Source organism: Artibeus jamaicensis, unplaced genomic scaffold (assembly GCF_021234435.1).
Source record: "Artibeus jamaicensis isolate MK-2021 breed Jamaican fruit bat unplaced genomic scaffold, CSHL_Jam_final scaffold_537, whole genome shotgun sequence".
In the NCBI taxonomy this organism is placed as follows: Eukaryota; Metazoa; Chordata; class Mammalia; order Chiroptera; family Phyllostomidae; genus Artibeus; species Artibeus jamaicensis.
The window spans coordinates 19,983,125-20,005,042 of NW_026522047.1; the positions used below are offsets into that span (position 1 = coordinate 19,983,125).

Consider the following 21,918-nt stretch of genomic DNA (forward strand, 5'->3'; position numbering starts at 1 on the left):
GTCAGATCCCCATTTGCTGTGTGTGCTCTGGGAAAGCCTGCCTAGTGTCTCTGACCTAAATACGTGACGATCCTACTGGGACACGTCCGGCAGACCAGCTGAAGCAGCTTCCCCTCCACGCCCAGTGCCATCCTGGCTCCTGCCTCGGCCGGAGACGTGGCAGTTAGGACAGACAGGTCAGGACTCTCCGCTCCGGTGCGAGGTGGGAGCCGGCCCAGCCTGGTCCAGGGGAGCGAGCAAGTGTACGGAGTGCTCCTTGCCGCCGCCTCCCTCCTGAGCGTAGCGCTGCAAAGCAGAACCACCGGTGCTGTCCAGGGCAGTGGCTACTGGTCGTGAGTGAACAGGGAGTGACTGAATGTGGCTGGTGCCGCCCCAGAACAGAACCCAAACAGTGCACTCGTTTTACGGAAGTGCCGCAGACTTACCTGTAGAACCGCTTAACACCAGGCCCAGCTCGGCACAGACGGCCGCACAGGTGATCTCGTAGTCGTGGCCTGTCAGAATGGCCCGAGGCGTGGTGGTCCCACCTTCGGGAAAAAGCACACAGAAAGGACAGATTAACTCCAGTTCGTGCAGGGTTTACCTCCTCTACTCACATTAAATAACCAGCAACTTGTCCTAGTTCCCGTGTCTAAATCTCTCACTTATAATTTGGGAATTTGTCCAAAAACCCTGTTTTAGAACAAGAGCCAAACAACATGTCATAGTTTGAAAACCACGTTTGTTAATTTCTTAATCATTAATTATCAAGCAATGGTTGAAACCTTGGTGTACAGTAAATCAGAAATGTGCATTATAAAATGCCTCACATACTTTCCCAAAACAAGCCCTTGCTGGGATATTTATGTAGGGATGACTCTAAAAGTCAGACCAAGGCTTGATTCGCATTTCAAAGAGCAGCCGTGGCCTGGTCCTCCTCACCCCACCCCTCGTGGGCCACAGTGAAGACAGTCTGAGCGAGGGTTCATGATGACTCAAAGCAGGTCCTCTCGGAAACATCTATTACCCTCACTGAGCTTATGTGCTTTCCTGATACGTAAATCCCAGAGAGTGTATTCGTCTACGATTCGGTCAAAGAACAAGGGGAAAAAAACCCTCACGTGTTATTCTGCTGACAGTGCTTGAAAGTCAGGGGTGGGGTGCAGAGGCCTGTGAGGACCGCCCAGGGGAGGGGCACCATTGCAGCGCCCTCCACAGGTGGCAGGGCCATCCTGCACCTCGGCCCACACCAAAGAGGAACCTGATTGGCTGAGAGGAAACCCACGTGGGACTGTCCCTGCAGGGGAAAGGGAAATAGTGATGGGCTGCGTTTGCGGCCCGATGCGTGCCGACCCCCCAGGAGAAACGGACTTCCACGTTCGAACTGAAGGGTACTGTTTCAACACTTAACTAGTCCTCTCCTTTTATGAGTCACTAAGGACCAAGACAGAAAGAGCCTTCATAAATGGGGCTGGGGAGCAGGACTGTTAGCGTCCTGGGATTCCCTGGATCTGGACCCGTGTTGCAGCGCTACTGACAAGCGGGGCACTGCACTCCAGACGGGGCGATGCGATGGAAGGAGAGATGTGCTGCTCTGACCCCAGACACTTGGCTGTCCTTGTACAGTCGTGCACTGAGGAGAGAGATCTGGTTGGTCAGCGAAAATCCAGCAAAAACTTCGTCCTTAGAAAGGCCAAAAAATTAACTCCAAAGCAGTGGTTTTTTTCGTGGGTCAACACGTTCTCTGAAATTTTGTGCAAAATATATGTGCATGCCCATGGGCTGGGGGGGGGGTAAGGAAAAGAGATTTTTTGGAATTCACAGAGATCCAAGACCAAAAGCAGGCGGGTGCCTCTGCTCTGTAGACACCTCCCAGGGAACCTGCAGCTCCTTCCCGCTCAGCCACTACACACGATCACCACAGGGTGTTACGGGGGCCACCATGACAGCTGCATCCACAGCGTCCACCGTGGCTCTGTGGTCAGCAGTACTTGAGGGTGAGATTTAAGTGGGAGGCCAGCACGTCCAACTCTGCACCACGCCGGCTGCGCTGCGCACCGAGAGGCCCAGGGACTGGCCCACGTGCCCTGTGACAGGCAGGGACCTCAAAAGACCCATGGAAAGGCCAAGGGATGGGGCATGAGGTTGGTTTAATTTCATTCCAAGTTCAAAAACTTCTTCAGGGAGGTTTCACGCCGATTACAAGGTTTTACTTGACATTTTCCAAACACAAAAAAGTTGTCACAAGGGCAACTTTTTTTCCTCAAAAAGAATATAAATTTGGGAAAATTTTTAAGAGAAGAAAATATACAACTGGACTTTTGACCAAGATGGAGGCGTAGGGTGGAAACACTACCTCCTCGCACAACCAAATTTAAGGACAACAAAGTTTAGAAACAAAAACACAACCAGAACAGGCAGAAAACTGAACTGGACTGAAGTCTGACAACAACAAACCATTCATCCAGACTGGTAAGAGGGGCAGAGTCGGGGTGGCGGAGAGGGGTCCTGGCAGGAGGAGGCGGTGACTGGAGACCCGGATGGGTGCAGACGGAAACCGACTAAGGCTCGAAAGGTTTCTGCACGCAGATAAACCAGGCAGGTTTAAAAACGGTCAGTGAGACAGACCATGCAACCCAGGGCCCCAGTGACAAGAATTAAAGCCTAAAAGCACTGATTGGAAAAACTTCTGGGGGTTGAAGTGCCAGGAGAGGCGCCCAGCCTCACAGGAGAGTTCGCTGGGGAGACCCACCTGGGAACCAGCACCAAAAGGGCCCAATTTGCTTGTGGGAAGCAGCAGAGGGGACCAAAATCTGAGAGAGAGCCCAACAAGTGCCATTGCTCCCTCTCTGACCCTGACCCCAGTCACACCCAGCTACTGGGTAGACCCGCCCTGGTGAACACTTAAGACTCCACCCCTCACTACATAACAGACACAACCTGACCAAAACATTATGGCTCAAGAAGAAGAACAGCTCAAAGCCCCAGAGCCAATATTTCTAAGTGACCAAGAGATAGCCAACCTATCAGATGCACAGTTCAAAACACTGGTGATCAGGATGTTCACAGAACTGTTTGATTTTAGTCGCAAATTAGATCAAAAAAATGAAGGCTACACTAAGTGAAATGAAGGAAAATGCACAGGGAACCAATAGTGAGGGAAAAAACACTGGTATTCAAATCAATGCAGTGGACCAGAAGGAAGAAATAAATGACCAAACAGAAAAGAATGAAGAAACAAGAATTCAAAAAAATGAGGAGAGGCTTAGGAACCTCCAGGACATCTTTAAACGTTCCAACATCTAAATAATAGGGGTACCAGAAGGGGAAGAGGAAGAGCGACAAGTGGAAAACTTAATTTGAACAAATAATAAAGGAGAACTTCCCCAATCTGGCAAAGGAAATAGACTTCCAGGAAATCCAGGAAGCTCTGAGAGTCCCAAAGAAGGTGGACCCAAGAAGGAACACACCAAGGCACATCATCATTACATTAGCCAAGATTAAAATGAAGGAGACAATCCTAGAAGCAGCAAGAGATAAGGGGACAGTCACCTACTAAGGAGTTCCCATCAGACTGTCAGCGGATTTCTCAAAAGAGACCTTACAGGCAAGAAGGGGCTGGAAAGAAGTATTCCAAGTCATGAAAGGCAAGGACCTACATTCAAGATTGCTCTATCCAGCAAAGCTATTATTTAGAATGGAAGGGCAGATAAAGTGCTTCTCAGATAAGGTCAAGTTCAAGGAGTTCATCATCACCAAGCTCTTATTATATGAAATGTTAAAGGGACTTAGAAGAAAAAGAAGATAAAAAAATGAACAGTGAAAGGACAGCAAACTCAGTTATTAAGAACCACACCTAAAACAAAAGCAAACTAAGAGGACAGCTAGATCAGGAGAGGAACCATAGAAATGAAGATCACATGGAGGGTTAGCAACAGGGGAGTGGGAGGAGGAGAAGGGGGGAGAAGGTACAGAGACTAAGTAGCATAGATGATGGGGAGAAAATAGAGGGAGGGCAAGAATAGTAGGGGAAATGTAGAATCTAAAGAACTTGTGACACCTGGACTAAAGGGGAGGGATGGTGGGGGAGGGGGTGTGCAGGGTGGAGGGGAATGAAGGGGGAATGGTACAACTGTAATGGCATAATCAATAAAATATAATTTAAAACTACACAAGTCAATCTGAACTACTTAATCTTCTGTCAGAGCTAAGACTTGCAACTGAGAAGTTGATGTTATGTTTTTAAAAAGTTACCAGTACTTTAGCCTCTCTCCTTCATATAGGTTCATATAGAATCATACAGGTTTCTCTCTTTTTCAAGATCCTCTACATTCTACATAAGTACCTATAATGCCTAATTATATTGGCAACTTAAATCAAGAATTAAAATCATTAAGATCTAAGGCATACATTTTCAGTGACTGTTCCTGTTCTGTTTTCAGAAGTTGCCATTTTAGGAGGGGAGCGGGTGAGATTTGTGTTTTCATTTGATGTGTCTTGGAATTCCTCGGTGGCGAAGGAAGGTCTGAAGGCCGGCCAAGGCCGGCCAAACTGGGCCCGAGTGCAGGCCCAAGTGCAGACTGGCGAGCCGGTGCCGGTGGCAGGCGCAGAGGACATGGTGGCCGAAGCACGCCAGCGCTCACTCTTTGTTTCCTGGATCTAAGAATATTTTCTCAGGAGTGTCGAGAGAAGTGAGAAGGCCGCGCTGTCAACTGTATTTCTTTAATGTAAAAAAGCTAAAATACTGAGGATTTCCTGTGACTATAAAGTTGGAGTTTAGAAAGCCTCATTGATCGACCCCTTAAAGTGGGTTAAGGCATAAGCATTCCTTTTTGCAAACTCATAATTAAAATTTTAATAAATATGCTTTACTTGCCAAATACGTTTCCAATTATCCACACTATACCAATCATTTTTCCCTCCACAAATCAGAAGACACACACACACTATGTAATTTCAAAACTGAAAAAAAGATTTTTCTTTTCCTAGGGCCCAATCTCCAAATAAAGAACTGTTCAATGCTAGGACTCTGGCTTCAAAGTTTGGCAAAATGTTCCCTAACCCAGGAAGCAGGTCAGACAGTTCAGGAAATACAGGGGGTTATGGGGGGGGGGGAGGAAAAGAATAACAACAAATTAAAAGCATAAGGGTAGACTTATAATCACTGGGTTCTTCTCAGGTAGCTGGTTTCACAAACACTGACTGGATTTCCAGTAAAAAGACTATGCTACTTAACTTCCCTCCCTTTAGGAAATGCACATTAATGGCCTTTAAAAGCCCACCTACAACTCTATGAGGAAAAATGTCACTTCCTCTAAGAAAAGCTGTTTCCTGTCCTGTTTGAAGACTGACCTTTGTATTCCCTTGTGATCTGCTGTGTGGGTGGAATGAGTGGTCATTTTATTTTCTCATTAAAAAATCTGGTTAAAATAAATACTTGTTGGATCTTTACAAATGCCAAGAGACCAAATATTTTAAATATTAATATTTCACTATAGCCAATAGAATTGCGTGGTATGGGATTTAAACCCAATAAATCCAAACTATGTTCAGCAGCTATTTCTGGAACTATTGCTGCAGGCAGGACTGTCTGTGGGTAGGCCTGTATTCGGGTAGGGCTGTAGGCAGGTAGGACTGTATGTGGGTAGGGCTGAACGCGGGTAGGGCTGTCATCAGAGGGAGAACACAGGCTTCACGTGTGGCTACAGAATCCTCTGCAGTCACGGGGTTATGCAAACCCCTGATTCACAGAAAGGAAAAGGAAACCTTTCTGTGAGCAAAGCCTAGAAACACAGTCTCGGAAGCGCCCAACTCCTCCTCTCTGCGGCGCTCACCTGGACCCACTCCTACCAACCACCTGTCAGCGCACGATGAATGCTGGGGGTGGTCGGGGTGGGGGTGGGGGGAATCAGCTCAAAAAAGACAATACTGGCCATGTGTTACTTATTCAAGGACCCCCAAAGCTATGACCATCTCTCACTGAAGTCTCTGAAACAAATAAATAATGGAGGGGGGTGGAGCCTTCTGGAAAATATCAAGCTAATTCTTTGATAAAAATCTTCAGTAGTTAATGGATATAGAAAGTCTCCACTTGTACTACTTTCTGAGATAACAGAATCTACCAAAAGTTAGATCCCAAAGCAGAACAGATTCCCTTGAGAACCTTTGAAAGTCTTAGTGCTTGAAAAATCGTCATGGTTTTCCATAAAGCTGAGAGAAAAATTTATCTTGCTGCTAGTTTAAGGGGCTGCACTTCAACCTCATCTTAAAGAAAACAGAAAGGAAAAGAGGACAGATTTGAGGACTGCTTTGAATTGAAAAGCTGGAGGTTACTTCAGCTTTTACTTCAAAGGAGAGGGCGCCTTTGTGGGAGATGCAAATCCCGACCGAAGGCTGAAAGGGTGCTCTGCGCATCTTACCGACGGCCTCCGAGAAGATGAAAAAATCGAAGGAGATTAATGGCGGCCCAAATCCTGCCACGGATACCCGCACACACCAGTTTCCACCCACGTGCTCTTCTCTGTGGATGACACTGCGTAGCACCACTACCTGACACACACCGCCACGTGGGTCCAGCCTGTGTGTAAGCCGTGGGAGACCTCATAATGCCCACTTAGCATTGACACTGGATCTGTGTTTAAAAATGTTAGGTGAAATGTTTTACGCCATTAGGCAGAACAACATGTTTTTATTAAAGGTTCTTCTTGGGTGCCCTCGTAGTACCGAGTGTACTTCTCTATCAGATGGGCTCTGAGCCACTTAAACCTGTGCCTGAAAAGAAGAGCAAACACTCATCTCTTTGGTGTCCTGCTCATTAGCATCCAATGGGAAAAATATTTCAAAAGCTCTGTCTCCATTAAGGCAAAGGGGATTCATAATCCAGGTAAAAAGAGACCTGGCACAAGTTTTTGGCAAATCCCAAGTCACATTTAAAAAACAATGAATCATGTCATGGTATTTCCAGCCTCATCTCCTCAGTCTTATGAAAATTCAGTGACCTTAAAATGCATTGCAAAGTTCTCACTAGCCATTTAAATGCGTTTTTAGCAGTGAGAGAATCCCTTCCTTCACCATTTTGTAATGCCCCAGTTGTAAACCAAGTGCAGCCCGACATTACCTTACTCTTACTTTTGTAGAAATGAAACTAGTTCTTCCAATTAATACTTAGTGATTTCAACCTTTTTTTTAATCTTCATGGCACAACAAAAAATTTAGTTTTTGCCAATCAGACAAAAAAAAATAGGTATAGTTTTGATTCATTCACACTGAACAACTACTGTTGCATTGGGGTTGTCATTTGTTTAAATTTGACAGTCTAAGGGAAAAGACGTCAGTGCCCCTGACTGAACAGTCAGGTACTGTTCAGTTGGTACTTGCATGCTTTAAAAATTCTTGCAGTGCACTGGTTGAAAATCGCTGGTTTAGAAGGTTCCTGGGCCAGAAGCTAACACGTCCCATTTGTTTACTCATGTATTCCTATCGTCTTAATTCACTTAGTAACATTTATTGGGTACATATTATGTGAGATGCACTGTGGAATCAAGAAGGGGCGTAAAAAAGGCCTGTATTTGTAAGTGACTTGATTTTAAATGGTCATTGGGTCACATTTTATTGAACTCCCCATAAACCTGCAAAAAATATATAAATAATTACATATAACTATATATATAATTACATATATAAACTATATATAACCATATATAAAATTACATGTACACACACACACACACACACACATATATAATTGGAAAGTTCCAAAAGGTATACTATTATAGTAAGTCCAAACTATATTTTATAACTGAATTTTTTAAACAAAATTAATATTTAACATCAATTAATAAAGTCCTCAAATGAAAATATAATTTTCCAAATTAGTAAAATCTAACACCAAAATATGAAATCTGGCTTTGTTAAAAAAAATAGAGTACTCATTTCGAAAGAAAATATGTTAAAAGCCTAAATGCATAATTATTATATATAGGTTTTAAAAAATCTGTACATTATATGCCAGTCATTTCATAAAGGTGGATAGTTCTGTGTTGCACATGCCTTTTGTTCCATTGTAATTACATTTTGACCACTTGAGAGCATTCGTTGGGAAAAAGAAATCATGTAAAAATTGAATACCCAGCTTTCTCACGTGGCTCATTATAATGGTAAAGCAAGAAAGAAAGTAACTTTCCTTAAGTGGAAATGAGGCTAGTTGTTAAATGTTTCTTAAACCTGTCCCATTCACATCCTAATTTTTCTTTTGTCTTAATTTTTATTGAATTTATTGGGGTGACATTGATTAATAAAATTACAAGCACTGTCCAGAAAAAAATCCAGCGATTGTTAATTACAACAGTTTACACGGCTGGACGCCTGTGGACAGACCTCAACATATACAGGTTTCGGGACTACAATTCTCTAACGTGTCACCTGTATATTGTATCGTGTGCTCACCACCCAAAGTCAAGTCTCCTTCCCTCACCACTCATCCCCTCTCCACCCGCTTGTACGTCCCTGTCTCCCTTTCCCTCTGGTGATCACCATGCTGTTGTCCGTGAGGATGTTCTTCCTTCATCTTTTGCACCCAGCCCCCAACCCCTTTTCCCTCCGACAACTGCCAGTCTGTCCCTCTGCACGTCCTAATGTTTCAGTGGGCAGTATACACTATGATTTAATTGTGCAGAGAGAGACTATTTGAAATTTGTTCTGTTCATTCTATCTCCAGGAACTCTTCCCTCTCCTCTCCATTCATCATGGTCTCTTTGGTGAAAAGAGTGTTACTTTGGTTAAACATATAGACTACAGAAAAAAGCTGTAGCTACATTAAGGGTGTGGCAACCATCAGGTAGTAAATTTGGGTAGTTTTCTCTTGTAAATAATACTAGAATCATTAATGCAAGACAATATTGGTATAAAAGTCAATTATAATTAATAATCTTGGTTTATAATCTTTTTCCTATGATATATGTAATTATATATAACATACATGATATACATGTATGTATATGATACATACACGATATACAGAGTTTATATATATATGTTTATGACAATGGAAGCATCCTCTAAGACTACATTAGAAAATGGGTTTGTATAAACATGCACCTATGATTGATTGTATACATAAAGTATAACCCTTAGTGTGTAATAATGAAAAAATACAAAAAAATCCTATCACAACATATACTTTCATAAGAATGTGGTGTAACAAAACCACCTCCATACTGTCCTTTGTAGATACTGAGAGTGTTAGTGACGGGGTTGCGTCACATGGTGTCCCCCTGAGAGTCCAATCAAAGCAGGCTGAGAACACAGTGCAGCGCAGAGGTCCGGAATGGCGCCGCTGGCCTAGAGACCTGGGTTTGGACCCAGGCTCCGACACCGCCTGCTCTGGACCCACCATGGGCAAGTTCTCACAGTTAGAGCAGGGTGCAGGAGCTTCAAGGTCAGGAGAGAAAGTAAAGGCATATCTATAATCCTTCTGCACCTCAGCTCTAAACCAAGGGCAACAGCAGCTACCACCCAGGACTACTATGAGGATTAAGGAGCCAGGGTGTGAAGTGCTTCGCATGGTGATGCGTGCGGGAAGCACCCTGTGAGCAGCAGAAGCAGCAGCAGCAGCAGCAGGATGCACGTTCTCACCCTCTGCTGTAGACCCTTCTTTCAGCAAAAGTATAATATCTAATCGTGCAGCATAACGCCAATTAGAGATGGTTATTACTATTATTATTATTTTGGTCACGGAGAAATTAGACCCTGATTTCTAAAAATTAGACATTGATTTCTCCCATTCACCCTTTTCTTAGACTTTCCAACTTTACCTGACCATCCATGTACGTTCTGATACAACTATTAATATCTAGAAGCCTAGAACAGGAAGTGAAGGTACATTGTAATAATTAGGTATTTTTCTCCCAAACATCTCTACGGTCTCTGATTATCAAAGTAATACATGCTTATCAGAAAACATTAAGATAAATTAGTAAATTGTAAATAATACGATGAAAAACTGCCTCCAAAGTCCACCATCTGTCTATAAATAACCACTGCTCACATTTGCTGGCTACCATTCCAGACATTTTTCTATGCACAAATATACACAGAATACGGGGTATACACATATGGGCAAAGATACCTAAAATATACTGTACACGTAGGTTGGTGGTCCTTTGCACTGAACAACACAGCACCTCCTTCCACGTCGGAACCACAGATCCTAACACATCAGTGGCCACACAGCATTTCCCTGTGTGGATCTGTCAGACTTAACTGATGCACCACTTATCTCTTCCTACTTCCTCGAGATTTTCCATTTTTGATTCCCCACTGAGGGGCTCGTCTCTGGCTCTGATTCATTGATAGCTTCTTACAGCTGCATGTGGGTGTCTGGTAACAAACTATATGAACTTCTGCTTCCAAGTTGGAACAGGCGCTGAAATGCAACCTTATCCATACTCACTGATATACGACATTATGATTTTATGAACAGTAATCAAAATCTAAAACTATTTTAATCTAAATACCCAAGTCACATGAAATTCTTTGCAGTATGTCCTCCTTGTCATTTTTAAGCTTCCTTTGTCAAAGATACATAAATTAGACTCTAGTGAAAACTATAGAGGGTTTCCACATCTTTAGCTATTTGCAACATTCTGGATTTGACCCCAGAAGCAAAGGCAACAGGAGCAGAAAATGAACAAGTGGGGCCTAAATCAAAAGGAAAAGCTTCTGCACAGCAAAGGGAACCGTCAACAAAATGAAAAGGCAACCTATGGAATACGAGAAAATATTTGCAAATGATACATCTGATAAAGGGTTAATATCCAAAACAAAGAACTCGTACAACTTAATAACAACCCCCTCAAACAGAAAAACAATATGATTAAAAAATGAGGAGAGGAGACAAACAGGCATTTTTCCAAAGACATACAAATGGCCGAAAGGTACATAAAAGGTGCTCCACATCATTAATCATCAGAGAAACGCAGGTCAAAACCAGAGTGAGTATCACCTTAGCACTGGTTAGAACGGCTGTTATCAAAAAGACCAGAAACAACGAGCATTGTGCATTCGGCACGAGGATGTGCCGAAAAGGGAACCCTCGGGCACTGCTAATGTAAGCTGGTGCAGCCACTAAGAAAAACAGTACGGAGGTTTCTCAAAGAATTATGAATAGAACTAGCACATAATCCAGCAATTCCACTCCTGGATATTTGTCCAAAGAAAACGACACCACCACCTTGAAAAATACCTGCATCCGCTGTGTTTGGTGCAGCATTATTTGTAGCAGTCAGACATGGAAACAACCTAAGTGTCCATGAATCGCTAAAGAAACTGGTTTATATACACGGCAGAATATTGTTCAGCCATTAAAAAAATAAAAGGAAAGGAAATCTGCCATTTGGGACGATATGGACAAACGTGGACATTATGCTAAGTAAGTCAGGCAGAAAAAGACAGCTACTGTAGAATCAAATTTGTATGAGAAACGTGAGGAAAGAAAAGAACAACAACAAAAAACCCTAGTAGATACAGAGTACAGACTGGTGGTTGCCAAAGAAAACAGGCAAAGGTAGTGAAAGGTGGAAACTTCCACGTATAAAGTCAGTCAGTCCTGGGGCCTGAATGTACAGTGTGGTGGCTGTAATGAACGCTGTACTATGGATCTGAGAGTTGCTAAGAGATCTTACATGTTCTCACAAAAGGGGAAAAACTGTAACTGTGTGGTGATGGATGTTAACTAGACAAATGATGGTGATCATTTTGCAACATATACATATATCAAATCATTATATTGCACACCTGAAACAAATATAATGGTGTACGTCGATTATGTCTTAGTTTTAAAAAAAACATCCGGGCCCCACCTACCCCACGAAATAGAGCAGTCTCTCAGCTGTAGGAAGTTACAAAATACAATAAAAAAAGCTAAAAAGTCCAATAGCCATGAAGTCCTACCCAGGAGAGCAAGGGTGAGTTCCAAGGACTGTTTTTTCAAATCCAAACAGAAGTCTAACTGAACCTATTTAAATGCGAGAAAAATTAAAAGATAGGGCAATTGCTACTTTGTAAAAGAACTCAAGGTGGATAAAAGACTTAAATATAAGCCGTGAAACCATTAAAGTCCTAGAGGAGAACATTGGCAAGAAAAATCTCAGATATTTCACGCAACAACTTTTTTACTGATATGTCCCCTAGAGCAAGGGACATAAAGGAAAGAATAAAATGGGATCTCATCAAAATAAAAAGCTTCTGCATGGCTAAAGAAAACAGTTTTAAAATAAAAAGACAACCAACTGTATGGGAAAACATAATTGCCAATGATACCTCACACAAGGGTTTAATCTCCAAAATATACAAAGAACTTACACGACTCCACTCTAAAACAACTAACCCAATTCAAAAATGGGAAAAGGACTTGAACAGACATTTCTCCAAGAAGAACATACAGAGGATCCAGAGACACATGAAAAGATGCTCAATATCGCTAGCTATCAGAGAGATACAAATTAAAATCACAATGAGATACCACTTTACACCAGTCAGAATGGCTATCATAAACAAAGCAACAAACAACAAATGTTGGAGAGGTTGTGGGGAAAAGGGGACCCTAGTTCACTGTTGGTGGGATTGCAGACTGGTACAACCATTATGGAAAACAGTATGGAATTTTCTCAGAAAAATAAAAATCGACCTGCCTTTTGACCCAGCAATTCCACTGGTGGGAGTATATCCTAAGAACCCTAAAACGCCAATCCAAAAGAACCTATGCACCCCAATGTTCATAGCAGCACAATTTACAATAGCCGAGAGCTGGAAGCAACGTAGGTGCCCGTCAGTAAATGAATGGATCAAAAAACTATGGTACATACACAATGGAATTCTATGCAGCAGAAAGAAGGAGCTCCTACCCTTTGCAACAGCTTGCATGGAACTGGAAAGCATTATGCTGAGTGAAATAAGCCAGGCAGTGAAAGACAAATACCATATGATCTCACCTTTAACAGGAAGCTAAACAACAAAACAAGCAAGCAAAATAAAAACAAAGACACTGAAATAGAGAACAGGGGGACAGTGACCAGAGGGGAGAGGGGAGGGAATTTCAGGGAAAAGGGGAAGGATTTACATGAACTAGTATAAAGGACACATGGACAACAACTAAGGGGGGTGGAAATGGGAGGGAGGTGGGGAGCACTAGGGGGTGGGCTGGGATGGTAATAAAAGACAGAAGACTTTACTTGAGAAATAATTAAATAAGAAAATTTAAAAAAAAGAACCTATAGAGGAAAAAAAAGAAATAAACAGAAGCATATAAACACTTTTATGTAAAAATGGGTCTCTTTTCATAAATCCTCAGGAATACCTAGAGTACAATATGAGGTACATCTGCACAAAACTGTCGTATAATTCTAAGGAAGCCAACTTTTTAGAAGGCGATAGTCTAATATGTTTTCCCAGGATGTTTCAATTAAATGTATCCTTAGCACTTCTATAATATCTCTTTCTCTCTCTCTCTCTCTCTCTCTCTCTCTCACACACACACACACACACACTCATGTAATATCCTAAAAGCAGAGGAATCCCGTTAGGCTTACAAAGGGGGGAGAAAGTAGTTTCCTATTTCAGACCATATTCAGTCCTAATTAAATGAAAGAAGACATTTGGAATTTTCTTTGAGAGCCTATACAACCACAATACTTAGTTGACTGAAGGGAATCTGTACCTTCTTAGATTAATTCCAGCATTTGTTTGAAATTATACTTCCTGTCTGAGCATGAAGTATTAGACAAACAACTTTCTTTGGTGTGGCACTATGAAAGTCTACACATAAAGACACTCAGTTTCAATCTGAGGGCATAAATCATCAGTTCTTCTGTTCTCATATTTATACGGTTTTAGCCTACGGGCTGAATGGTATAGTCATTTTTCTCTGCAACTAAACAAGGTAAATAAATGTGATATATTGGCACATCACCCCACCACTCTGCATATGGTGCACATTAGGGTTGTATTCATTTGCCATATGAATATAATTCCTTTTACCACATCCACTATTAGTTACAAGCAGTAAATACAGAGTTGTTTTGCTGGAACTTGAGGGCCTGCATTACATCATGGAGCACTAAACATCCTGCTCCTTCTGGAGAATTTCATAGATGCAGTTTTAATGTCACCTGAACTCGAACACTGCCAACATATTGCTTCAAACCCTACTTGATGAGTTCTTCAAAAAAAAAAAAATACAGGGCAGTCTTAGTGTTAGTACAACAATGCACACCAAAACCAGAGCCACAAGGAACACTCTCAATGAGGCACACGCCAGAACGCACATTCTTGACAAAGAATCGGATCAGGAGTCGTGGCCCAGATGGGAAAAGGCAGCTTGTTGCAAGCACTGCTTTCATATTCAGAGTCTAGTGAATGTAACAAATCTACAAATATCACCTGAACAGTTTCCTCCGACTGGAGCTTACTGCAGACCCACAACCAAGCAGAAGAACTTCTGTTCCATGACCAGCTGTGATGCCTTGTTTCATTAGGCATATATTTTGCTTACTTTTTCCCTAAACAAAATATTTATTATTGTTTCAAATCCACGTCAGCACAGGGCAAAAGAAGGAAGAAAGCCAGCTCTTTTGCAAACTCATGGTTTAACACAAATGCACATATCTGGACATTTGTGACCCATTAATAATATTTACATCACAGGCATTAAAAACGAAGTCCACCTGCCTTATCAGGGAGTGATTCCCCAATTTACAAACATTAAGTGCCCAAGTGCATCCAGCAGATGGTGCTCTAGGACATGTACAGTTTGTGTTATGGCTACCTTATTTTGGCAAGACAAAGACTAAGGATGTATCAGTGGCTTCAATAAGACAGTAGGCTTTATGATAAAAATAACAATTTCTAAATATGTGCACAAACCATACATATGCATAAGACATGCACAGGGGCAACCAGTAAATAATTCACACCTGGATGATACTACTTTAGTCATAGACTTGATGAGTAGTCCATATTTCTATCAGTGGTATTTATGGTCATATGGCAAGATGATTCTAAATTCATTAAAAAAAAATTTAGAATGCCTTAAAGTTAGAATTCATTTTTAATTATAGCAGGAATGTCTCATTAGGGTGATACTGGTAAAATTAACAACGGTAGGATTTACGGTAATGACCGGAGTGATTGATGAGAGTCTAACAAAATGAAGTTTTAGACAGAGAAAAAAAGCAGGGCAGCCACGGCATACAGCACTTTAACAAACAGCTCTGTGGTCTGTTAGTGCGAGCCTTGTGGTTAATAAAACCTTCTTTCTAATTAACGGTGCTGAAATAGTCTTAAAGAACAGAATCCTGGTGTTATGAAAAAAAAAAAAAAACCTAGTTTTTTTTCCATAGACGCCATCCCCATAAAGGAGAAAGCTGACCTAGATTAGCATGTCTGATTGCAAAGAGAAAAAAAATGCCACCTTTCAATCGAATCAAAAACAGAATGTGAGAGTGGAAAACTACTTTACCAAAATGCTCCACACACAAATCTACGCAACACCCTCACAACCAGCAGCCATTTGCTTCTAAAGCTAAAAAACTGTGGCTTCCAAGAAATTACTCGGATACATAAAAATATTGAAGTATTTACTATTAATAAGCATTTAATTTTATGATCTATTAATATAATGTAAAATGGTGGACAAGTAACAACCATTTTGTAAATTTCCATCTTCCTTATAAGATCGTTTCAAAGTGCTGAAGTATTTAAATGTCAGGGGGATGCACTGGGAAACATTCTCTCCACCACTTAAAAATGGACGTGCTGGACAGTCTCATTTAAAAGGAAAAAGGAGTATTTCAGGAAAAGCATTTCGGTGGACAAGATTTGGTCCTGAAGCACACAGGGCACCTGGGCAGAAAGAGGCTCCCCCCCCAAAAAAACACCTTTCACTGACGTGTTTTTGGTTGATTTTACTTAAAAAATTCACAACTAAATGGAATCTGACCTCAATTTTCTTCTCATTGAGGAAACTGCATTCCATAGGAGATAACTATCGTGAGACGGCAGAGTCAAAGATGGAAACCTATGTGCTGCATGGGAAAGCAAGGCTTTTGCCACAGAACCCAGGAGGATTTCATAAGACACATGCATCCTTCTATCAGCCCCAAGTTATACTTACAGGTAGATTCTATCCGGTCAGAATTAGCCTGCTGTTTCCCAGGCAGTTTTCATATTAATATTGTGCAACATGATTTAAAAAATAGTAATAAAGCACTGCATACAGCACCAAGATTAGTAGAAAATGGTGTAGGCTTTGTGACCCTAGCAAGTAACATTACTAGCTCACCATCATAATTTTTTAAATAAAAACAAAAACAAAACAGTTGAATGAAACCTAGAAAATGCAGAAAATTCAACAGCCTTGTTTTCCCCATTTTCCCTTCAAGCAGGAAACAGTCTAAATTCAAACCTTTAAGTGGAGGTGCGGTATGCGTTCACCGCAATCACATGTACACAAGCCTGACCGTTTCTGAAAGGACAGGCACACAGCCCCCAACAGAGGCAACACGGGAATGAGCACAGCCCAAAAGTCCTTGTGTGAAAAGCCTCTGACTTCGGCAGCTGCACCGTGGAGCCATCAGTGAGCCAGAGGCTTAGAAAACCTGGTCCAGCTTTTGCACGAATGTTTAAAACATACGGTAAAAATGCCTTTTTTTTTTTGTCATTTTGTTTTGAAAAGCTTAGACTGGCTTGTTCATTATTCTATTCTAATGTGTGGAAATTCTCATTATGTGAAAAAGTGCCTATTTGTCTTTCTCCCAGATTCTCCCTTCAAAGCTAAAGCGAAATTAAATTGGGACATCAGACACTAGAAAAAGGCCAGAAAGGACGAGCTCCCCTTTGAGAAAGGTAATTTAATTTAGTCAAGATACATTATAATTTTCTAAAATTTTTACTAGCTGTGCTGTTATGTTCTTCTTTTATTTTCTTTGCATTACCAGCACTGCTAGGGGTTAATGTCCACCACCCTGCAGACAAGGAGAGGGTACAGATGAAGTGCTCTATGAAAAATACAACATTATAATATATACTCTAATGCCAACAAGATGCTGTTTGTGTGGTGATTTATTTGCTCTAAGCATCTAGGGCTTCTGATAACACCTTACGTCAGTTACTGTTGTTGCTTTCATTCTGCAGACAAGACCGAAGGACCCCAGCAAAGCTCAGAACTCAGATTTGTTTCGCTCCAAACTCCAGAATGTGCTCAATCCTACTGGATTCACGTTATTGGAGGACATGGATGTTAAAAATCATCTCTAGGGTGATTCATAAGATATTCAAATATACAAAAATATTTTTTCATCTTTCTGGAAAAGCTGAATATTTTTAGTTTTAAAATACGCCTACATCTGTGCAATGTAACAATTACCTATAAGTGTAGCTATAAGCCTTTAGCTACTTCTCAGATTACAGATTGGTAATAACATGTAGAACATGATTAGGTTAAAGTAAAACAATTTTTTCTTGCATTTGAATTGCTATATGTGCATGAAACATCATGCATTATTTTAAAGCAAGATGTTCTTCCTCAATTTTTTTCAGATAAATAACAAAATGATGTATTTCTCACCTATGTCAAATCTAGGTTTGCCTGAGTTAATTTAGTGACTCTCAGTAACTGAATTTGTAGACAGAGGGAAAAAGGAAATCACAAGTAGTGTCTTGTCCTAAAAGGCCAGAAAGGAAAATGCATGGAGTCTGAGGATCCACAATGAAAAGATCATGAAGTCCTTTTCAAAAGAATGTGAAAAACAAAATCCCTGAAGTTTACATATTTTCAAATATTATTGTAACTTATGTAAAATGGACATGTCTGTGTAAATATGTGAAATACACACATGTGCACACTATCCCCCACAAAGACACACCCTGAAGTCTGATCTGATCACAACTGTATTATCCATAACACTGCAGACTTAAAGTTATTTTTTCTATTCTATTTGTATAGGGAATTACCTGTGATTTGATTAAAATATGATATATATGGTAGAGGTTCACTGCATAAAAACCACTCCAAAACAAAATAGAAACAAAGCAGAACCAGCTTTGATAAATACTTCGCATAGACATCTTTTAAAACTAAACTGGCTTTCCCTGATGAGATTTCACCTTCATACAAACAGCACGCATTCAAGAAGCATGACGTGAAGATGTCAACCCAGAGTACGACAGACGTCAGTGTCCTCGGATGTGTCCATGACCTGGGCCCGAGGATTCAGGCCGAGTGACTGGGAACAACACAGCCCTTCATGAGCCAAATGCGCGGCGATTTGCTTTACATTAAGAAACTGTAAATATTTAAGAGCAGCTAAAAAGCTCTGCCTTGTGAAGTAAAAATCTAAAGCTATTTTTGCAGGAACTCTTTAGTGTTGTCATAATCATTTTAATTAAATTCTCATTTTTCAGGTGGTCCCTTTAATTGTTTTTTCCTACTTCTTAATGTGTTTTTCTAAAGCCATTTCTTTTCTGCAGCTGTGTGCGATTGGTTTTAATGGTAGCTGCTTCCTTTTTTGCCTTCTGTGAATTACAATTTTAAATGGTTACACATTTTTTGTTTTACTGCCTTCAGCAGAGTTTCATAAAGATGTTTAAGGCTGTTGGTGAACATTTTCATTTCCCTTCTGAAAAACCAAGAGCCATTTGAATATTCCATATTGGCCTTTTATGACCTGCTTTACCTTTTAATATAGAAATGACAGCATATTTTTTTATAAAGACTGGTTTGTTTCCATGAAATTATAATTTTTTGCTCTTTTAAAATATGAATTCAATAAACAAGATAATGTGTGATTGTACTTTTTATGTTTATGTTATTGTTCGTGAATGAAACACCTCGATTCCATGTAATGACAGCCACTTACACTGAAGAACTAGCATTTTCAGATCATAAGAATAACTTATAAAATGAAAAATCAGGTTTCATGCTTGGATGTGAATTATCAGTGGACACAAAATGTCAATGACGAGGCTATCTAGACCTTTCTTAAATTTTAAGTGAGAAATTAAAACTACTTGGTAATTCAGTTTCACTTTCACCATGATGAAAAAGATAACTTCACCGCAAAAACGTTATTACATGTTGCTTGTAAAGTTTACTTATAAAATGAGCTGTACTTACTGCCTGGGTTATCTCCAATGCCATTGCTTTTCCCATTCCAGTACCAGAGCAAAAGGGTTGCATCACGTGATCCTGAGAGAATGTAGCAATTTCCCCCAATGTATGACTCAGAACGGGTGAGGCAAGTGACGACGTCCCAATGGCCAAACACAACTTGGACCAATTTGCCTGAAAAACAAAACAATTTTCTTTAAAATTGCTGTTAATTTTTTAAAATCTCCAGTGAGCATTTCACTTAAGATCATAAAGCCTTATTAACTCAGATTCTGGTAATTCAGATTTTACAATAATATTTGATCTAGTCTGACCTAAAAGTTTTCTTTGGGTAGTAACCCTAACAAAAAAACCCCAACTGAATGGTGATAATAATGTTTTGAAAGGCGGAAACTATTTCTTGTTTTTTAATTAAATTAATGTGTTTATTTGTAGAGAGAGGGGAAGGGAGGGAGAAACAGAGGCAGAGAAACATCCGTCAGTCACCTCTTGCACGTGCCAGGACAGGGGACCCACAACCCAGGCATGTGCCCTGACCAGGAATCCACCCAGGGACCTTCTGCTTTGCTGGACGACACCCAACCAACTGTTGAGCCACACTGGTCAGGGCGAAAGGCAAAGCCTAGTTCAATTCAAACAACAATATTTAAGGACCATGATACCATAGCAATATAACAGCTACTATAAGTTACTAATGAATCACACGCACTGATGAAATGCCCAGGAGAACGCTTATTTGGAAGAATTTCCACATTCTTAGGTTACTCTATGTGATTCAAAGCACAATAAAACCTAGTTGCTCTTGTCTAAGTACTCTATAATTCAGACGTCACTAATACAAACCCATCTCTGAGTTAGTAAAGACTTAATGTATTTCTTCTTTTTAAAGTGATTTATACAAGGTCAATGTATGTCACTGTGGACAGCTTCTGTTTTTTCAAATCAGGGCTACATGAACTAAGTTTTGATAAAAGGGCTTATATGTTGTGGTTGCAATTTGAACCAGGTTGTTCGTTCTTTAATTTCATCTGAATAATGAAAATTCCTTGGGGGGGGGTGGCTGATGACAAAATCAAGATTAGGGCAGTTCATCTAACGGCAAACACTGGGGGTGGTGGGGAGGGACCCAATAAACTGACCACACGTCTAGGGCTTCGAACACAGGGTGGATCATTCAGAGAATGATGTTGGAACAAAGTCGGGCCCCACCTTTTGTTATCTTTGTTTAATCAGATATGGTATTTACAACTCACACAGACTGTCCAAAGAATTGAATGCCTACAGCAGACCTTCCCTTACATCCCAACAGATTTTAGCTAACATTTTTCTTTGCAATGTATACAGAATTTAAAAATGGATGTCATAGAATGTCTACCCTTAATATTCATAATGAGTACATTTTATCAGTGTTTCAGTGGACACAAAAGTTTAAAATTATAACTCAAATGTTCAAGGAAAAAAGAGCACTAAGCTGGAAAAATAGTAGTATGACTGAAAAGTCTGTGTGTTTAACTTGGAACACGTCATAACCTATTTAAAAGCTTAAGGTCTCAATCAAGTACTGGCATCTAAGTGTATTTAACTTTTTTAAATAATAATAAATATAAAAAGTATTTACATTAAATTGTTCTCATTTTCTATTTTAATAAACCCAAAGCTTATTACAAATGATGCAAATTTAGAAATAAAATACTGAAATATACTTTATTTAAATCAGATGAAAAGTCAAAGACAGTGTTTTTACTCTTGCACATAGACGGCTACTAGTAACTTTAAAATCAGATTCATTTCAATTTCAAATTGCAAAGTAAATAAAGTATATTTTCTTCTCCGGTGAATAAAAACTTTAGTCAAAGAAGGTGTTTTATTTGCAAAATGTTAATATTCATTTCTGAATTTCTTTAGCCTTTTAAACTGACATCCAAACATTCTCTTTTAAAAAGCAGCTATATCAATAAAGAATATGGTAAGAAGAATTCAAGACTTTCTAAGATAAAAAATGTAAAATAAGTTAAATATAAAAATGCAATAATGTTCACATCATTTCCAGTTTACGTGCAGAACAAAGTGGAGAGGTTTAATGGTAAAATGGGTGGGGTTAAATTACAGGTGGGCGTTTCAAAGGAGGGGAGGGAAGTTAGGTAGCTGAATGCACTCTCACTACAAATTAGAAAACAAACGTTAAATTGGTGGGTGAGCTTTAACTACTGAAGGAAACAACTGCAATATCGTGATTGCTGTTGACCGCAGAGTATATACAATGACGTCTGGCTCGGCCTGTACCCAAATGCTGAGAGCATGTAAACTAGGAGTGATTTAAACAGGCTATTCAGAGTGGGCCCATTGAAGACTCGATACCCACCAACTCAGTGGGTTGCAGGATGAGAATGAGTGAAATCACTACAAGATACTGACAGTACTCAGGGCAAGGGAAAGGCGAGTGCACCCCCACGTGGACCCCGAGGCTTGCAAAAGGGCGGCTACTCATTCAGTTATGTGAGTAATTTCCAACTCATCTGAGGACAAAGTGGAAAGCTGTATCTGTAAAGGTGGGAAGGAATAAATACAAGTGACAGAATCATCCAAAATTCATTTACTAATTTTCATTAGTCAAGTCATCACTCTGTATCTAGAACATAAGTGACAGGAAAATGGACACTAAGTCACTGATTTCTTTTTTAACTAAAATTTCCCACTGCTTTAATTTTTGCCCCCAAAGTTATCACAGTGATTATTCACTCAACAAACATTTACTGAGCATCTACTAAGTGCCAAGC

The 21,918-nt window shown here is 40.3% G+C and overlaps 1 protein-coding gene across 1 annotated transcript in view; it reads right to left on the reverse strand.

Moving 5' to 3' along the window:
* Window positions 1-21,918, reverse strand: part of LRBA (LPS responsive beige-like anchor protein) — a 526,673-nt gene that overhangs the window by 8,160 nt on the left and 496,595 nt on the right. Inside the window, exons 53-54 of the mRNA XM_037141420.2 lie at window positions 19,148-19,315; window positions 426-527 (exon numbers count right to left, since the gene is read on the reverse strand). Coding sequence (XP_036997315.2) covers window positions 426-527; window positions 19,148-19,315 — 270 coding nt within the window. The remainder of the gene's footprint in view (window positions 1-425; window positions 528-19,147; window positions 19,316-21,918) is intronic.